The sequence below is a fragment of the Kogia breviceps genome, chromosome 8, assembly GCF_026419965.1.
Source record: "Kogia breviceps isolate mKogBre1 chromosome 8, mKogBre1 haplotype 1, whole genome shotgun sequence".
Lineage (NCBI taxonomy): Eukaryota > Metazoa > Chordata > Mammalia > Artiodactyla > Physeteridae > Kogia > Kogia breviceps.
In genome coordinates, this window is record NC_081317.1 from 89,009,810 (window position 1) to 89,029,149 (window position 19,340).

At 38.1% G+C, this 19,340-nt stretch overlaps 1 protein-coding gene across 1 annotated transcript in view; it reads left to right on the top strand.

Annotated features, from left to right (window-relative positions):
* The window catches only part of RECK (reversion inducing cysteine rich protein with kazal motifs), a 76,720-nt gene that overhangs the window by 18,828 nt on the left and 38,552 nt on the right, over positions 1–19,340 (top strand). The window contains exons 6-8 of the mRNA XM_059072141.2: positions 1,041–1,088; positions 15,134–15,167; positions 17,408–17,605. Coding sequence (XP_058928124.1) covers positions 1,041–1,088; positions 15,134–15,167; positions 17,408–17,605 — 280 coding nt within the window. The remainder of the gene's footprint in view (positions 1–1,040; positions 1,089–15,133; positions 15,168–17,407; positions 17,606–19,340) is intronic.

Genomic DNA, 19,340 nt, shown 5'->3' on the forward strand with positions numbered 1-19,340 from the left:
CTCACTGTGTATATTTTCATAGTGGTTCCTCAGAGGCTATGGAAAAACTGGTCTCCTGGCTCCTCATACTCCAAATGGTGGGAGTATGGAAAACTGGGAAATTTAAGTGTCCCTAAAACTAAACTAGAAAGCCTTCTCTTATCTTCTCCTTCTAGTGACTGGACTCTAGACAGGAGTATTTGAGACATGGTGATGCCTTCACTTTCATACAGACCACTGAACCACACTCTTGGGGCAACACATAGCCTAGCTATCTGCTGTTCTCCTCCAGGCATTGAGATGAAACTGAGTAGTAGAGAATTTGAGCTATAGTACATTTAGTGGGCCACAGAATAGTTGCCAGTCCATTCTGCTTCTTGCTTTCCCTGTCCTCATCAGCTGGTCTATTCAGAATTGCATGAGCCTAGGTGATAGAACAGGAGGTAATAGAACAAGGAACCAGAGTCCATGGCTCTGGAACTATGTCTCTAAATGAAGATTATTATCATGTAGAAGAACAGCCACCCCTCAGCAGATTTGTTTTGGCTTGTTTTTTATAGAAAGTGTATACTTAAATGTAGTAAATAACTTTCTATTTTTCTGTGTGTCAGTTTCCTCATCTGTAGAAGGAATAATATCTTCTACATAAACTTGTTAAGAAAATTACATAAAAATAACTTTTCAATTGCCTGGCATTGCCTTTCCCTCTTTAGTTGTCCACTCTGTTATATATGGATCTTGGCTCATATGGGAACTTAAAACATGAAGGGTTAAAGAAAAAACAAACTATAAACGCCCTAGCAAAGCTTCACAAGAAAATTCACTGCAGCAGAGCTTCAGAGCTTCACAAGAAAATTTGCTACAGAATGGAATTCAGCTTAAAAAAAAGTCCTCTGATTTACATTTCCTTCAAAGTTATCTAGTTTCTGAAATAACAAAAGGACTGTGTCATTATGTGAGATAAAAGCCATAAAAGTTAGAGTGAAATTCTAGCATATCTGGAGCTAATGTTTGTTTAATGTGGATTAAATAAATTAATGCAGAAATTTGTTATTTTTTAGGCATCTTCAAAAAATGATATTTCCAGAGTTTGCAGAAAAGAATATGAGGTATGCATTTTATTTAACAAATTTGGATAGACTAATTAGATGTTATCAGAATTGATAAAATCACTCAAATTTTAAAAATGAATTCATTGTTAAATAAATTGCCTTTTACTTTACAGAAAATATGGCCTTGAGAAAAATGTCATTTACCTTTTTTAGAAATGTTATAACTTTAATTAACTTGTTGAAATTAAACGTTAATTTGAAAGAAATGCCTAAATCACATATACAGAGGATTTAACCTATAATGTTTTTATAATAAAGCAACTGGTTGTATCTAAGGTTGTAAAATAGTTTTTCTTAGGTTCCATATCCTCTTTTGCCCCTTTTCCTATACCTTGATCCATCCAGGTATCCACCTTTATCAACTACCTCTAATTGGAAGAAACAAAATCACATTGCTAGTGTGAGTAGCTTCAGACTTTCCTAGCATCTTACATTTGGGGGGGAAAAGTACATACCAAATTACAAAGGCTGTATTAAATCTGAAGGACTCTTGTCTCCCAATGGTGGTGTTTCAAGCACTGTGGTATCTAGTTTGGGCGTGGCGGGGGACACAGGTTGAGGAGGGGCAGAGGTAGAGGAGGTATTTCACACCAGGCAAATATGTACAAAAGATTGTCCCTAATGTGATAAAGCTCCTCACTGGGACTACTTTGTTTGGTTCCTAGAACTTCATTGTTAAGTATGACAATATTATTATTTTTTATAGTGTAAGACCGTGTAATTAAGCATACTTAAGCACATATGCCTCATTCATCATTTGTATGTATAAACCTTGGGATTCCTATTGCTTTTAATAGTCTGTATTCTCTTGGAGAAGAAAGATAGAACAACTCTCTTAACTGCTTCTAGATTATAGTTCTGATTTTTTTCTTTTCTCAAAGCCTGTAATTAAATCTCTCGATTAATATTTTGGAATTGGAAAAATCTTATTTATCTTTTGTTCCTTTGTACTATTGCTAAGTTATATCTGTTTCTCTGAAGACAAATTTCCAAATTAACTGCAACTCTTCTCTGTTCTTATTGAAAAGAGCCTTTCTACAAAGAAGTAAAAGACCTTTCTTTTTTTTCTTATCTCTCTACCTTGGAAATAACTAGTTTTAGTTTCTCTTGAACAAAGTGGCTAACTGTGATAATTCCTTCTTTTCTCCCACATGATGTCTGACACTGTCCATCTCCTGTAGCCTGTCCTCCATTATTTTAGTGTGCTTCCTTCTCTTGTCTGGATTTCTGCATTGCCCTAGGAAGTCTGCCAGTATGTGTTGATGAAGGACGGGACAGGAAAGGTAAGAGAGATAAACACTGTCCTATGAGAGAAATACTAAGCATAGTTTACCTTTTCCAGTCTATCCCCCCTTATTTGGCCTAGAATTAAGTAACTATCTTCCAAAAATATACATGCCAAGAAGGTTCTTTCGCATATATATAAACGTAAAATATATATGTGTAATATATATATGTAAAGTATACATGTGTTTTATATATATGTGTGTTTTATATATATATAAAACTGACTGTACAAATTATTCAAGGTAATTCAAGATTCAATTTGATTTTTTATATGTTTTTTAGAAATAAAAAGAGAGGCAAGAGCATTTTAACACAGAAAGAAGTTTCTGCATTATAAGCCCCAAATAACAGTCACTCTCACTGAATTGTTAAAGTCTAGTCTAGACATAATGGCTATTTGTTATAAAGTGAATTGGGTAACATTGGTGTAGTGCATCCTATTTTAACTGGATTAGTTGTTTATCAACATTAGAATAATTTATAAAACTAGGCTTTTGGTACCTTTTCCTTAACACTGGAGTGGTCCCTGGAAGTGAACTTCCAGATGTGTAAGCTATTCCTTTAGGCTTACAACTTTAGGGGTTAACATTTACCCTGAAGGATGGTGTTGTGTAGTTTGACTAGAGATTCCAAGAATGAGCGGTTGTATTTGAAGGAGCTAATGTTTATCTTTACTGATAAGCTGCTGCAGAATCCCCTTTGAGGGGATTTCCTGAGAAATTTGCTTACATGAATAAAGTTTAAAATTTTTATGCCATTTAAGATTGTTTTGTTCCAACCAAGCTAAGATAAACTAGTAAAATGTAAAGCATTTTTATGTCTGATTTTATAGTATCTGGTTTCTTTTTAATGCAAATCAACAAATATTTATTGAATAGTGAGAGGCAGTTTTATTATATTAGTAAGAAAACAAACTTTCGGGAATTCCCTGGCGGTCCAGTGGTTAGGACTCCGTGCTTCCACTGCAGGGGGCATGGGTTCGTTTCCTGGTCGGGGAGCTAAGATCCCTCATAGCTGCTCAGCGTGGCCAAAAATAAATAAATAAAATAAAATTATCTTAAAAAAAGAAAGAAAACAGACTTTGGAGTCAGACCTAGGTTTGAATTATGGTTAAGCTACATATAGCTCAACTTCAAATACTGAAGAATTATACCTGAGTCAAGATAGTTAAAATATGTACAGAATGTGCAAGAACTCAAGGAAATTGGAAAGCAAACTGAGCATGTTGGGAGTTAACAGAGAAAACTTTGCAAAAGAGAGGCCTGAAAGGATTGGTATAATTTGGGTTAGAAGACCGGATCAACCGCACGTTAGCAAAAATGCACATGACTGAGGTGGGGGGTAAAAAAGAAGATAGGCCTATTTTGGGCTGAGAATCTGCTTGGATAGACAAAGTGGGACCAGATCCTGGAAAAATGATATTTTGGGGCTCAGCCCATTATTAAGTAGAGGGAGATGATAAATATTCTGTGATAGGAGACCAACATAACAAATAAAAGTCCAGTATTTTAGAAAGCTTCAAGTCTTAGGTATGTGCAGGCTAAGTTTTAGATCCCCCAAATTCCTCTAATTTAGCTAAAAACAAATAAGGCCCACAACTAGGATGATAGCAATAGAATCGAGTATTTGGGAATAAATCAGAGATTTGAACATAGAGTCCATCATTCAGGATTTGTTATAAAGGATTGAATATAGGAGATGATGTTCAGGGAAATACAAAGAACAATTAGTGAATTGGGAGATAGGACTAAAGAAGTTATATGGAAAAGCAGCACAGGATAGGCTGAAAGAGAGTGTAAGGGATATGGAGGATAGAGGAAGTATTCTAATTGGAATACTCAAAGAAGAAGAAAGAATATGGGACAGAGGCAGTGTTTAAAGAAGCCCAAGAAATCCCCAGCAGGATTTTTTTTTAAATCCATACGTTACAGACATACCTCATAGCCACAGGTCTTAAAAGCAGTCAGGAAAAAAGACATTGTCTTCAAAGGAGGTCAACAGCTGATTTTTCAGTAGCAATAGAGGAAGCCAGGAACAGTGGAATGATACCTAAACTGTTCTGAGAGAAAATAACTATCATATTCAGCAAAAATATTTTTCAAGAAAGAAGGCAAAATTAAGGTATTTCCTGACAACAAAAACAGAGAATTGCCACTACTGGACCCTTTCTAGAAATCCTTCTTTAAAGGAAGTTCTAAAATATCTATAATTATTTGAGATGCAAAGGAAAATGAGAACAATAAAAATACAAAGTGACTAAGTTAAAACACACACAGGTTGTATAAAACAGTAATAATTTATTATTGAGTTTTAAAAAAAGAGAAAATACACAGCAAAGATAGCATATACATTGGGAAGGGATTTTAAAGAAATTGAAGTATATTGTTAGGTCTTTTTAAGTGTAAAAACCCATATCTCAGAGGTAGTTAGGAATACCAGACTAAAGATGAGGAGAAATCATGCCCAAAGTCAACCATGAAGTAACCCTTGAACATTGAGAGTGAAAGAAAGCTCTATGAAAGAAAAAATATAGAAAAAAATAGAAAGCTGATTTTGAAAATCGTTTTTAGGGAACGGAAAGAGAAGGAGCCATATACTCATCTGACATTCAGTGAGAATATTAGATTGAGATATTCTAAGAAAAAGAAATTCTTATTAGTGAAAGTGTTCAAAGCAAAGATTTTCTGGATAAATACATTGTGGAAGGGATTTCTGCAATGGACAGGAGATTTGGCTATTCTCCTGTCTTTTCAGTTCTCTTATTCTGACTTATACCTATGAAAGAGTACTTCCTTCAGAAATTGAGCATACTTCTTTCAGAATCACACTTATTTGGTTAGAGTTATCAAAATCAACCAGTGGCTTGATAACTCCATCACAGATGTGTTCAAGTGTCACGGGCATGCTTGGTTCTAGGTTAGCCATGCATTTTCACAGGCTTGGTCTTGGCCCATCTAGAAGTATTTATCAGGCCACATGCACTCATGGATGTATGATAATAGACCAGGGATGATATTTAAAATATTAAACAACTGGAATGACAGGCACCAACAATCAGAACAAATGCTGGATATAAACTAGAGCCATACTAGTTTAGCCATACTAGGGCAGATTGGCTGATTAGAACTAAAGTAAAATCTTAATCATGTTTTCCATGAGGTGTGAGACATCTAGTGTAATACTTTTTGCATAGTCTTTGTCTACAGCTGGCTGAAAACATTTTCTTCTAGCCACCAAGATGGTGGTTAAAAACAAAAATTGGTTGTTGATAGTGATTTTCTTGAATGTCAGAATAAACATCAAGATGATATGAGGGCTTCCCTGGTGGCGCAGTGCTTGAGAGTCTGCCTGCCGATGCAGGGGACACGGGTTCGTGCCCCGGTCCAGGAAGATCCCACATGCCGCGGAGCGGCTGGGCCCGTGAGCCATGGCCACTGAGCCTGCGCATCCGGAACCTGTGCTCCACAACGGGAGAGGCCACAACAGTGAGAGGCCCGCGTACCGAAAAAAAAAAAAAAAAAATAGAAAAGATGATATGAGGCTGGTGTATTTCCATAGACCTGGCAGTGTCTGTAACATGATGAAACAAATTTTAGTTTCAGATTCATAAACCCATTTCATACCTTTATGTCCCACCTTACCTGCCATTCTCTAACGTAATGGCCATAAATATATTTACCTTTCCATTTGCTGCATGAGTCACTGAAATACAGTGTTGCAAATTTGTCCTCAGACTTTTGTGCTTTTACTTTTTTGTTCCTTCTTTCACAGATCCTTTTCTACGCTTTTCTTTATATTGTTTTCGGAAATGTGATTTTCAATTCTCTCCTTTCTTCCTAGCTTTCTTCAGTCTAGTTATCTGATGTTATTTCATTAAGGAAGTTGAGAAAGTATGAAGGAAAGTCAGTAGGAGATATTTTTGTGAGGATTTGCTTTTTTTTTTAAGCTTAAGCCATTTAAGTTTTAAACTAAACTGTTGCTAAAGAAAACTAAAATAATGTTCTGTCCTGGGGCTCTGGTTCTCTGAGAATGCTGAGATAAAATTAAGACTCTGAGGATATTAAATAGAGGCACTAAGAACTACAAAAACAAAGATGGTCAGCCTTGTGAGTGCCAGGCTCAGTTCTGTCAGCACTGTCCTATCAACACACAGCTAAACTCATAAGAGAAGAGTGCCAGGTATGTGTTAAATTTTATTTTTTGAATATTCACATGTTCAAAATTCAAAACAGTTTACAATAAAAAGTCTCTTTCCTACCTCTTATACCACAGCCACCCAGTTCCTAAGGTCACCAGAGATATTTTATGCACATAAAAGTAAATATATATATATATAGTCCTCTTCTACCCTTCTGTACACAAATGGTAGCTTACCACACACTTTGTGGTACCCGTGGATGCCAGTGTTTGGTGCATATTTATGTATGTCTATATGGGCTGTCCAGTGTATCCTCAGGAAATGTCACAATAAAATGTTCTATTTTAAAGATTTCTATGTTTTAATTTTGTTCCTTTTCTCTCAAATTAACCTTGATTCTAGATTTATTACCAGAAGCATAAAGGAAAAGGGATGAAAAAATAGCTCTTAAAATTTAGACCTAGGAGGGCAGGGATGTAGGACCAGCAGGATTCTCTGGACAGCTAGAGGCCTTCTGTACCTCGGTATGATTGGATCTGTGCCGCAGTAGTTCCAGGTATAGGGTAGACCTTCTTACATGGCAGATGACAGCCTAGGCTTTGGACAGTTGGCTTTGGGGATTTTAGCAAAAAGAATCATGTGGTACTTTGCCTCAGCAGAGCCTTCAGCACCTAAATGTAAAGCTTCTTTTAGTTAGTACCAAGGAAACTCCGAGAATTGTCAGAATATGGTAAGTAGAAGACTGTGAATGGGAGGCCTTGTAAATGGTAAAATGCTCTATAGGTATATGCTGTGTCAAACTAGATTTGAGCCGTTGCCTGCAGCTGATGAGCTCCAAAAAGAGCGAAACCTATTAGGTCCTGCAGTACTGGCTTAAGATAGTATAAAACCTGGATTATGTTCCATCTGTATGTTGTTTTGTTTTGTCATATTTTGTACTGGGGAAGGGAATAGCTCCCATTTAGTCTTCTGAGCTAGTGTATTTCCCCTGCAGTCCATTCTTCTTATAAGTCGCCTGAATGAGATCATCCCAAAAGGGAAATCTGATCAAGTCTGATTAGATTGTGACCTGGTCTAATCCAAATGGCCAGGTTTTTCTCCCTAGGCAATCTCATCTACTCCCATAACTTTAATTGCCCCAATATGATGACAACTCCAGAATCTTCTTTGCTAACCTTTTTCTCCTGAATCACTGCTGGATATGTGTTCTTTTGATGTTCAACTGACATTTCATATCAGCCAAACTGACAGTTAACCTTCCCTACCTCTCCTTCCCTCCACCCTACTGCTACACAACACCACACATACACACATCCCCAAACAAAAACTTATCATTTTTCTTGCATTTCTTGCTTGGTTGTTTAAGTACAGTCCTCCCAGACACATAAACTAAAAGCCTAAGAGGTATTGTCTACTCTTTCTTCTTTCTCACCACCTCCCACAAAACAAAACAAAACAAAAAATAAAACAAAAAAAACCTGGCTATCAAGCTCTAAAGATTTGCCTCTGAAATATGTCTTAAATTGGTCTCCTTTCCAGATCCTCAGTTACTGCCTACCTCAGGCCTTTATAACCACTTCGGGGGACAACTACAATAGCTGCCCAACTAGCTTTCCTGTCTCTAATTTCTCCTCTTATTTACTATCTCCACTTCTCCTAGGGTGACCTCTTTAAAGACCAAATATGGTCGTATCACTCCCTTCCTTGAAACTCTTCAGTGGCTCACTTGTAAGATACAGTTCATGTTCCTCAGCCTGGTGTACTTAAGCTTTTCTTGATCTAGCCCCTGACTCTTCCCTCCTTGATGCTTCAGCAGCTTACTGCTTATAACTTCCCAGATTACCATGTGTTGTATTTGTTAGTTGTAGTTGTACCACCTGTTGCTCTCCTGGAATTCCTGTTCCCTGAATCCATCCTATCATCCCCATCCATTAGTAGGCTGGAGCCAGCTCCTACCAGCTAGGGAGAACTGGTTGTTAAATATTCAGGAATTTGGCAAGCCAATTTTTAACTTGAAAAGCAGCTGTGATGGGGGTATTTATTACTACTCATATCAGCAAATATTACAAATCAGAACTCCCCTTCACCCCCACCCCACCCCAGCATGCCACAACCCCTACTGAAATTCTGGCTTAGGTGGTTCCTCTTTAAAACCTTTCCTGCTCAGCCCTCTACCCTCACACGCACAAAATTGTTGTTATTTATAAACACTTGACATGCTTTATTATAGCATTGGTCACCATATAGTGTAACTCTTTGTTTTCAAGTCACTTTTTAATGCTAAAGTCTTGAGTTCCTAGGACAGAGTCCATTGTCCCAATTGTCTTTGCATGTCATTCATTCATTCCTTCAACATTCATTGAGTTGATACACTTAATATGTATCAGGCACTGTTCTCAGAGTACAAAGATGGAAGGATTTAGCCACTGTCTGTAAGAAGTTCATAGCCTAGTCCATGGGAAGAGAGAAATTCAAATAGTCCTTTACAATACAGTGAGACAAGTACGTTGCTAGAAGTCTGTGCAAGACACGTTGAAGCCTGGAGGAAAAAACCCTTCTCAGGGTAATGGGGAAGCCTTCACAGAGCAGGTAAGACTTAAAAGATGAACAAAAATTTGTTGCCTTTAAATAGGTGCTACAGTTAGTATTTTTATAGATAGAATTTTTTAATAGAAAATTTTCCCACTCTGGACAGTACACAGGGTTCTTTGTTTCAGAGTAAATAGCAGTTTTATGTGAAAACCCTGTGTAAATGTCTATGAATCAGGCATTCTTTGAATGAGCAGAGAAAGCACTGAATACTGTATCTGTAACACAATGTTGTATAGCAAACCATCCCCAAACTCCGTAGCCTAGAATTATTATTATTTAATAATAATTTATTATTTCTCATGCATTTAGCAGGCCTAGCTGCTTCTGGCTGGGCTCACTTGTGCATCTGCAGTCAGCTGGCAAGTCAGCCAGGGTCTGGCTGGTTTAGCATGCCCTTGGTTAAGTCAGCTCAGCTCTCCTCCATATGTCTCTCCCAGCCTTCTAGCAGGCTAGCTCAGGCAGGTTCCCATGGTGGTGGCAGGGGCTCAAGAAGAGAAGTGGAAACATGCAAGTATATGTGCAGGTCTCTACTTACCTTATGCTTGCTACTGTCCACTTAACTAAAGCAAATCAGATGACTAAGTCCAGAGTTAGTGTGAGAGAAATAGATAACAGGGTAATGTAAAAAATTGAGGCCATTGTTGCAGTCAGTCTGCTACAAACACATACTCTGTGTGAGCTGTGTTCTAGACCTTATGTTACTCTGCAGGTGTTACTTGCCAGTGAATTTGCTTCCAGCTTGTTGGATGCTCTGGGTGGTAGTGAGCAAACTTCTCTGAGCAGTCTGGACCTATTAATCTTATCTCAGTTTTGGGTTTCATTTTTATCCCACTATTGAAATGACATTTATTATATGGGAGGCTGAAGAGTCATTTGTTTAGTGATATCCATGTCCTATTAAACTCCTTTACATATTCTAGTCACTTAGATTTTTTTTACTAAAAGCCATGGTGTTCACAACAAGGAGAAAATATCCTGTGGAGGTTTAAGAAACATGTTTTTAAAGGTCAGTTATTGGGGAATTCCCTGGTGGTCCAGTGGTTAGGACTCGGTGCTTTCACTGCCATGACCTGGGTTCAATCCCTGGTTGGGGAACTAAGATCCTGCAAGCTGCACGGCGTGGCCAAAAAAAAGAAAAAAAAAAAGGTCAATTATTTAATCTCTCCAACTTAGCATTTAATAAGCTAGATTCTTCATGCAAAACTTCAAACTGGGAGAACTCTCAGTCCATCTGTGAAAAGCAAACAGATTTTATTTATTGAGACCTTAGGAACAAAGCAGCCCCTTTACTTTTAACTAGTAGCCTTGGGAATAGGAAATATTAATAACAGTTCATAGAATGTACTCTTTTGGGTCTTTGTCCAGAAGTCACTAAAATATCCAAGATTCAAACCTGGTTTATTTGTTTTTAATAAAATTCATGTGAAATGTTTGTTTCATTTTCATCATCCTCATCATTGGTGAAAAAGGGAAGCTGGAGGGACCAGTAGTAGTAGAAGGGCAGTGGACAGAGAAAGTATTGAGACAAGTGGACAAATGGAGAAATGCTAGAAGGGGTCACTGAAGTGGAAAAGTAAGTGGCCAGGTCAGAAAATAAATCTGCAGAGCCAACTTCTGAGCAAGAAGTTAGAGCTGCAGAGTCTACCTCGCAGATGGACCCCAATGGCTCTTCCCCCCAAGAGGAAGGTCAGTGTGGCATAAAGGATCACATAGGGTTCCCTTGACTTTGATTTCACTCTGTATCTTAGTTTTTCTGCTAGGTCTGCCCACAGATAGGAGGGCTTATTGCAGTTCTCAAAAACAATTGTAGGTAGGGCAGGGAACTGGCTAATGAAAGCAGCTGCCTGAGGAAAGATTTCATGATCAAAATTTTTTAAGGGAAATAATAATACTTCAAGAAAATGATTTTTTTCACAATTTAAGATGTTGATTTAAAAAATAGACTTAAAATAGTTTACTCTATGGTCATAAATTCAACCTTGTATTGGCTGCATTCAGAATAATAATCCAAAGTCTTCTCACAGGATAGTGTCATGGGAGAGCACTGGCAGAACAGTCTGGGTTCTACCCCCGCCTTTGCCCTTTGCTTACTGTGTACATTTCTCTATCCAGCTGTATAGTGAAGGCTTTGGGACTTGAAGATCTCTTGCTGTCAACCCTCACATACTGACTTGTTCTTTGGGTCTCTGAGGTTTTCGTAGATCCTAACCTCAGTTACACTGTAATTTTGATCTCTTCTAGAGTAAGATGAGTAGGGTGAGGGAGCTGCTATATGGAGTCACATTGAGTATAATATTGGTGGCAGAAGGTCAAAAGACGTTCGGTATAAACCCGAGTATAAACCCTCAGTTACTGCCCACTTTTGCCACTAGATGGCGATCAGACATTTGAAAGACTTAAGAATTGACTAGCGAAGACCCTGATGGACCATCTTAAGAAATGAAGAAACTGTCAGCCAGGGCTGTAACTCATGTGTTTCTTAAGCCCTGTCAAACTAGTCAGCAGTAGTTTTAGCAGTGAAAAGGTAGAGTTACCTAAGGTTAAGAATCTTTTATCAAAGAGGGGGATATGATAAAATCATGATGCATGTAAAGTAAGCAACAGAGAATTGATGAATTCATCAAATACCAGTATACTTGAGTGAAGGACCATTCTTTTTTTTTTTTTTTTTTTTTTTTTTTTTTTTTTTTTTTTTTTGCGGTATGCGGGCCTCTCACTGTTGTGGCCTCTCCCGTTGCGGAGCACAGTCTCCGGACACGCAGGCCTAGCAGCCATGGCTCACGGGCTTAGTTGCTCCGCGGCATGTGGGATCTTCCCGGACCAGGGCACGAACCCGTGTCTCCTGCATCGGCAGGCGGATTCTCAACCACTGCGCCACCAGGGAAGCCCGAAGGACCATTCTTTTTTAAATTTAATTTAATTTCATTTTTTACTGAAGTATAGTTGAATTACAATGTTGTGCTACTGCTGTACAGCAAAGTGACTCAGTTATACATATGTATACATTCTTTTTCATATTCTTTTCCATTATGGTTTATCACAAGATATTGAATATAGTTCCCTGTGCTATACAGTAGAACCTTGTTGTTTGTCAATTCTGTATATATACCATGCAACCCCAAACTCCCAATCCAACCCTCCCACCCACCTCCCCCTTGGCAACCGCCAGTCTATTCTCTATAAGGACCATACTTGGAAACCTTAAAACTGGTAAAGATAAAGAAAGAGATGTAAAAATGGTATTAACGCTAGAGGTGCTACCATGTGGAAATATAAAAGTTTTTAGTTCAACAAGTTAGAGTAATGCTATGCATGAAAGGTCTATCAGTGAACATTAAGAGAAATGAGAAATGCTTAGGGAACATCTCTGAGCTCTGGATGTGACATCAAGAGAGACAGCTGAGCCCTTCTATATCAGCGGTTAGCAAACTTTTTATGTGAAGGGTCAGAAAACAAATATTTTAGGCTTACCGGCCAGTTTAGGCTTACTGTCCACTCAACTCTGTCATTATAGTGTGAGGTAACCATATACAATATGTAAATGAATGGGTGTGACTGTGTTCCAATAAAACTTTACTTACAAAAACAGGCAGCGGGCAAGATTTGACCTGGGTACCATAGTTTGCCACCCCTTTTGTGGGTGAAAGCTAGGGTCCATAAATAGTTCTCCTTTCTAGGCCTCAGACTCTGGCTTCTGTCAAATGAGTTGGATTAGCTGATCTCCGACATTTTTCAGATTTTGTGTCTTTTAGTACCTCTCTCTAAAGCTAAGTGACCCACAAGGCTGACTCAGAGTGATATTTCTTTTATTTTTAAGATCAAATTTAAAAAAAATCAAGCTTGAACAAATTTGTAAGTTTCTAGATCAGAATTTCTCAACCTTGACACTATTGACATTGGGGCCGGATAATCCTTTGCTGTAGGGGAGCTGTCTTATGCATTGTAGGATGTTTAACAGCATCTCTAGACTCCTCTACCTACTAGATGTCAGTTCAGTAGAACACCCCAACACTCCCGTGTTATGACAACCAAGAATGTCTCCAGACATTGCCAGATGCCCCCTGGGAAGCAAGATTACCTCCACTTGAAAACCACAGCTCTAGAGACTTTAAGAGTAACTGGAAGAATAACAAAAATGGAAATCAGGCCATGTAACCCAAGACGGCCACCAAGATAATAAACATACTTATTTAGGAACAAGGCCAAAAAAGCCAAAACCAAGAGGAACAAGAGGAACAGCCAGCATATTAGAAAGAGAATGGCAGGGAATTCCCTGGCGGTCCAGTGGTTAAGACTCCGTGCTTTCACTGCTGAGGGCCCGGGTTCCACTAGGGAACTAGGATCCCACAAGCCTCTCAGCTCAGCCAAAAAAAGCAAAGCAAACAAAAAAAAGAAAAGAGAAGGGCAATGAGAATTTTATTCACCCAGTTAAGAAGGGCTGGAAAGTTGGTAGCAGATGACTTTTTTATTTTTGGCTGCACCAGGTCCTAGTTGCCATGTGTGGGATCTTTAGTTGCTTGCAGCATGAGGGTTCTTTTAATTGCATCATGCGGGATCTAGTTCCCTGACCAGTGATCAAGCCCGGACCCCCTGCATTGGGAACCTGGAGTCTTAACCATTGGACCACCAAGGAAGTCCTGGTAGCAGATGACTTTTTAATATTGATTTAGATCATTTTATTGAAAGTGTTCCTGAAACCATTGAACCAAAATAGAGGGCTACCTGTAATGGGTAGCTGAAAAGTCAAACTAAAACAAAGAAACATGGATGAAGAGAAATATAAAAAAGACCACTATTAAAGAATACCAAGAATATTTACTTTTCACTATTTTATATTATTTGATGAGATGTCTAACAGAAAGAATTCATACTGGGTGAATTCATTAGCCCTTATCTATGGGTCCTGGGTATTTTGTTTTGCTTTGGATAAATCAAGTGTTTATTCCTACAGGAGAATATTATTTAGTAGAGAAAATGCAGTACAGCTTCACACAACTACATAGATGGATCCTTGAAGCTAGGTTTTAAATGTCAGTAAAGCTGATCCTTTAATAAGTCGAGATCACATAGCCAGCTTGGAAGTTAATTGCAAATAAAAGCCAAAATCATCTCTATTCATTAATAAGGGTGTACTTGTTTTCCATCTACCTTTTATTTATGCCCATATTCTTTAAGAATTTATTCTCTTCTAAGTGTGATATTAATCATAGTCTACAAGCCCTGATTATCCAAACAGCTTTGTACAAGGAATTTTTTGTTTGTCTTGTTTTGTTTATTTTCCTTACAATGACTTTAACGCAGTGTGATATTTTCCGAACAGTGATCTAAGAGATCTAAAAACATTAATTCTAGTCTCAGATTCTACTTTTGACTTGCTCTGTGACCTGGGGCAGTCTCTTCCCTGCTAAGGAAATGGTTTCTTTATTGGTAATATGGTAGAGAGATTCCCCAACTCTGGCCCCAGGATGGCTACATAAGAATCATCTTTGAGGCCTTGTTTAAAATTTAGATGTCTGTGCTTCATTCCCAAATTCCAATTCTGTAGTCTAGGGTAAGGCCTAGGAAGCCCAGGTGTTCTAGTGCATGGCCAGGTCTGAGAACAATTAGAGGTGATCCCTAAGGTCCATTCAACTCTAAAATGCAGTGGTTATATGAAATATGTATTTCCCTAAATAACCTTTATTATATTATTTTCTGAAAGCTTTTTTATGTTCTACAAGAAATAATCGAGATTACTGCATTGTACTTTCCCCACATACGCACATTGGTACAGCTTTACATAAACTTAGTTTGCTGTAATGTGGTCAGCTTTTGGCTTGGGTGATAGTCTTGATCCCCCAAATGTATTAGAAGATGGTTTCTCTTTTCACCAGAATGCTATATCATAGTTTCTTTGTTTTTAATCTTGGATTTAGAGAAGGATTAAATAGTTTGATATCCTGATTTCCGTATAACTATAAAAGTGGAATAAAATTAGAAATTCTGTGTGGTTGTTAATTTCTGTTTGTTTTCCTTTAATTTACAGAATGCTCTTTTCAGTTGCATTAGCAGAAATGAAAGTAAGTATATTGTTGATGGTTATACAAGCAATCCAAAGGGCAAAACACGGTTTACAGAATATGATTTAGCTGTTATAAATATTGCCAAAACTCTGACATTATAACTTAGGCTGTTACTAAACCATCTGAAGGAATGTGCACAGCAGGATTCTGATAGGCTCTTTCCTCTGGAGTGTTTGGGCCATTCATGAATTCTAACAATTCCCATGTCCTAATTACAGATTTACAAAGCAGATATCAGTGCTGGGTGTTTTAGAGGAAGATCATGCCCCACTTGGATAAACAGGAAGTTGAGCGCTCCCATGTGATATAAACAGAAGTTGAACACTCCCACGTAATATAACGTAATATAATTGCAGCACTTGCTGAGGGCTGCCTCTCAGTTCATTCAGCAGATATTCACTGACTGCTTGCTCTGTGCAGGGCAGATGCACACCTGTGGGGGACACAACCTGTACACAAAGAACTCTGGGACACCGTGGGTATGGGATAGAGTTACTGATAAGGTGCCGTGGGAGTTCAGAGGAAGGAGGGATCACATCTTGCAGGGGAGCTTAGAGGTGACTTCATGGAGTTGGTAGCTGAACTGGGCCTTGAAGGATGGACATGATGTGAGCAGTAGAGATTGGAGGAAGGGCATTCCAGCTGAAGGGAACAGCGAGAGCAGTTGGAGATGGGGAAACACGTGTGAGGAGTAAAGAGTTGTTAGGTGAGCTTGGCAGTGGGGTGTATTAAAGTATAAGAAACATTAGCTGTCTGTACTTTATCTTCTACTCTTTCTAACTGGGGTTTAGTTCAAGATTTTCCAGATAGTCTTTAGCACATAATCCTATATCCTCCCACACTGTGATGAAGCCAGCCTAATTGGGGCATCAAGAGACAGGCATCTTTGTCCTATTCTCACTTGTCTCCTCTGTCCTCAGCATCCCTCACCCCTGCCCCCAGTTTTAGCTTCATTGAGGTTGACAGTGATAAATGTAGCCATTAATGATTGTTCTTTGTGATTAAAATAAACAATTCAGCAATGAACAATGTAAGTTTGTTAGTAATTTCAAATCAGAAACTTAGCTGGCACAATAGGTATGAAACAGTTTCCTTTTCCAGGAAAGAGGCTTGTCTTGCTATCAGTTTAGTCCTACTTTAGTTCATTTGTATATGATTTTATCATTATCATTATTTCTGGAAGTCGCCTGAGTTCCCTGCTCATTCCTTGGTCTGTGGAATCCACCAGAAACCTGATTCTCATTCCTCTATAACCATCCCTAATTATTATCAGAGTTTTCCTACCTGCCATTTTCTTAACCTTTTCCGGCCATACCTCTACCCTTTTGGCTCCCTTCAGCCTCCCACAGACCCCTTAGCCTCTCCTATGAGGACCTCTTGCTCTTCATTATAAATCCCACATCTGCACCCCCAGCCACGCATCCTGCTCTTCCCAGATATCTTAAATAGTCCACCTTGATTTTTAAAAATGCATACATCCAGAATCATTTATTCCAAATGTGGGTTTTACTTTTCAGTGTTGAAGCAAGTCGCATCAGTTATGAGGTGAGGACTTTCAATTTAGGAATAGTCTTAGAGATTTTCAAACAGTATAGAACTTTTGGGATTTTGTTTCAAGATAGACAGTTATATAATTTGCAAATTTATGAAGTGGTCCTGATATCTCTTAGTTTATACTGGTCCTATTTTATAAATGTGAGGTATTTGGGGTTTTGTTTTATTTTGATATGTTTGATTTGTTTTGCTTTGTTTTGCTTTGTTTATGAATCTCCACAGATCTAACGTGGAAAGAAGCTGCTCCAGTGGTTCTCAACATGGGTGCTATTAGCATTTTGGGAAACAGTTTCAATTCTATGAGACTTTCCTGTATGCTGCACAGCATTTAACAGCCCTGACCCCCATGTACTAAATGCCAGCAGTCATCCTTAAGTCATCATGAAAACCAGAAACACTTCCACATGCATCCAAATTCTCCCAGGGGCTGGTACTGCTCCTGCTGAGAACCACTGCACTATAGACTATAAGTTGACAAATAATGACTTTCTTAGACCAGTGAGCACCTGAATGTCCCCATGGCCATGCTTATAGTAGTGCCGACTTTAAGTACGTGTCTTCTATGGCATGGTTTTATTTCTGAAATTCAAAAAGACACATATTGTTCCCTCATTATTATGATGATTTAATGTTAGCAAATAGCTGATTTCATTTCAATGTAATCTCCTTTTTTTTCCCCCTAGTGGGCTCAGTTTGTTGCAGTTATGCAGGCCATCACACAAACTGCCGAGAATACTGTCAAGCCATTTTTCGAACAGACTCTTCTCCTGGTCCTTCTCAGATCAAAGCAGTGGAAAATTATTGTGCCTCTATTAGTCCACAATTAATACACTGTGTAAACAATTATACCCAATCTTATCCAATGAGGAACCCAACAGATAGTAAGTAAAAGCCACATATTCCTCTCATTTCAATCTTTGGTAAAATAATTTGTTAAAAAAAAAAAAAAAGAAGTAAATTCTTGAAGATATCTACAGTCTGGGTCATCTGGGAAATACCAGGCTTCCTTTGGTCTTTAGATTTGGCAGACTGGATATTATCATCACAGCTAAAAGATGCCGAGAAAGACAGGGCTGTCAAGGGTATGAAGAAACAGGCACTCTATTCTGAAGTGGAAAAATTCACTGGTATGGATATATTAAGAGGGAAAATTGGGTTATGACCATGAGAATTTCAAATAATCATACCTTTTAATCTAGCAATTCCATTTCTCAGAAATTATCCTTCACAAAAACTCACAAATTTTCAAAAATACATCTACACGTATAAAGGATGTTTACTACAACATTGCTGGTATAGAGAAAAATTTTAAATGATCTAAACATCCACCAATAGGATATTGATTAAAGTTGATTAAGTAAATTATATATCTCTATAATAATAACATTATACAATCAACATACTGGAAGATGTATTATGTAAATCAATGAAGTTAGAACACTCCCTCACACAATACACAAAAATAAACTCAAAATGGCTTAAAGACTTAATTATAAGACATGATACCATAAAACTCCTAGAAGAGAACATAGGAGAAACATTCTCTGACATAAATTTTAGCAATATTTTCTTAGGTCAGTCTCCCAAGGCAAAAGAAATAGAAGCAAAACAAACAAATAAAACCTACTCAAACTTATAAGCTTTTGCACAGCAAAGGAAACCATAAACAAAATGAAAAGACAACCTATGGACTGGGAGAAAATATTTATAAACAACATGAACAACAAGTGCTTAATTTCCAAAATATACAAATAGCTTATACAACTCAATATCAAAAAAATAAACAACCCAATCAAAAAATGGACAGAAGACCTAAATAGACATTTCTCCAAAGAAGACATACAGATGACCAGCAGGCACATGAAAAGATGCTCAATATTGCTAATTGTTAGAGAAATGCAAATCAAAACTACAATGAGAGAGAGGATAGACAGCAGAAGCAAGAAGAACTACAATCCTGCAGCCTGTGGAACAAAAACCACATTCACAGAAATATAGGCACGATGAAAAGGCTACATACTAGATGAAGGAACAAGATAAAACCCCAGAAAAACAACTAAATGAAGTGGAGATAAGCAACCTTCCAGAAAAAGAATTCAGAATAATGATATTGAAGATGATCCAGGACCTCGGAAAAAGAATGGAGGCAAAGATCGAGAAGATGCAAGAAATGTTTAACAAAGATCTAGAAGAATTAAAGAACAGGGCTTCCCTGGTGGCGCAGTGGTTGAGAGTCCGCCTGCCAACGCAGGGAACACAGGTTCGTGCCCCTGTCCGGGAGGATCCCACGTGCCACGGAGTGGCTGGGCCCGTGAGCCATGGCCGCTGAGTCTGTGCGTCCGGAGCCTGTGCCCCGCAAAGGGAGAGGCCACAACAGTGAGAGGCCCGTGTACCACAAAAAAAAAAAAAAAAAAAAAAATTAAAGAACAAACAAACAGATGAAAAACACAATAACTGAAATGAAAAATACACTAAAAGGAATCAATAGCAGAATAACTGAGGCAGAAGAACAGATAAGTGACTTGGAAGACAGAATGGTGGAATTCCCTGCTGCAGAACAGAATAAAGAAAAAAGAATGAAAAGAAATGAAGACAGCCTAAGAGACCTCTGGGACA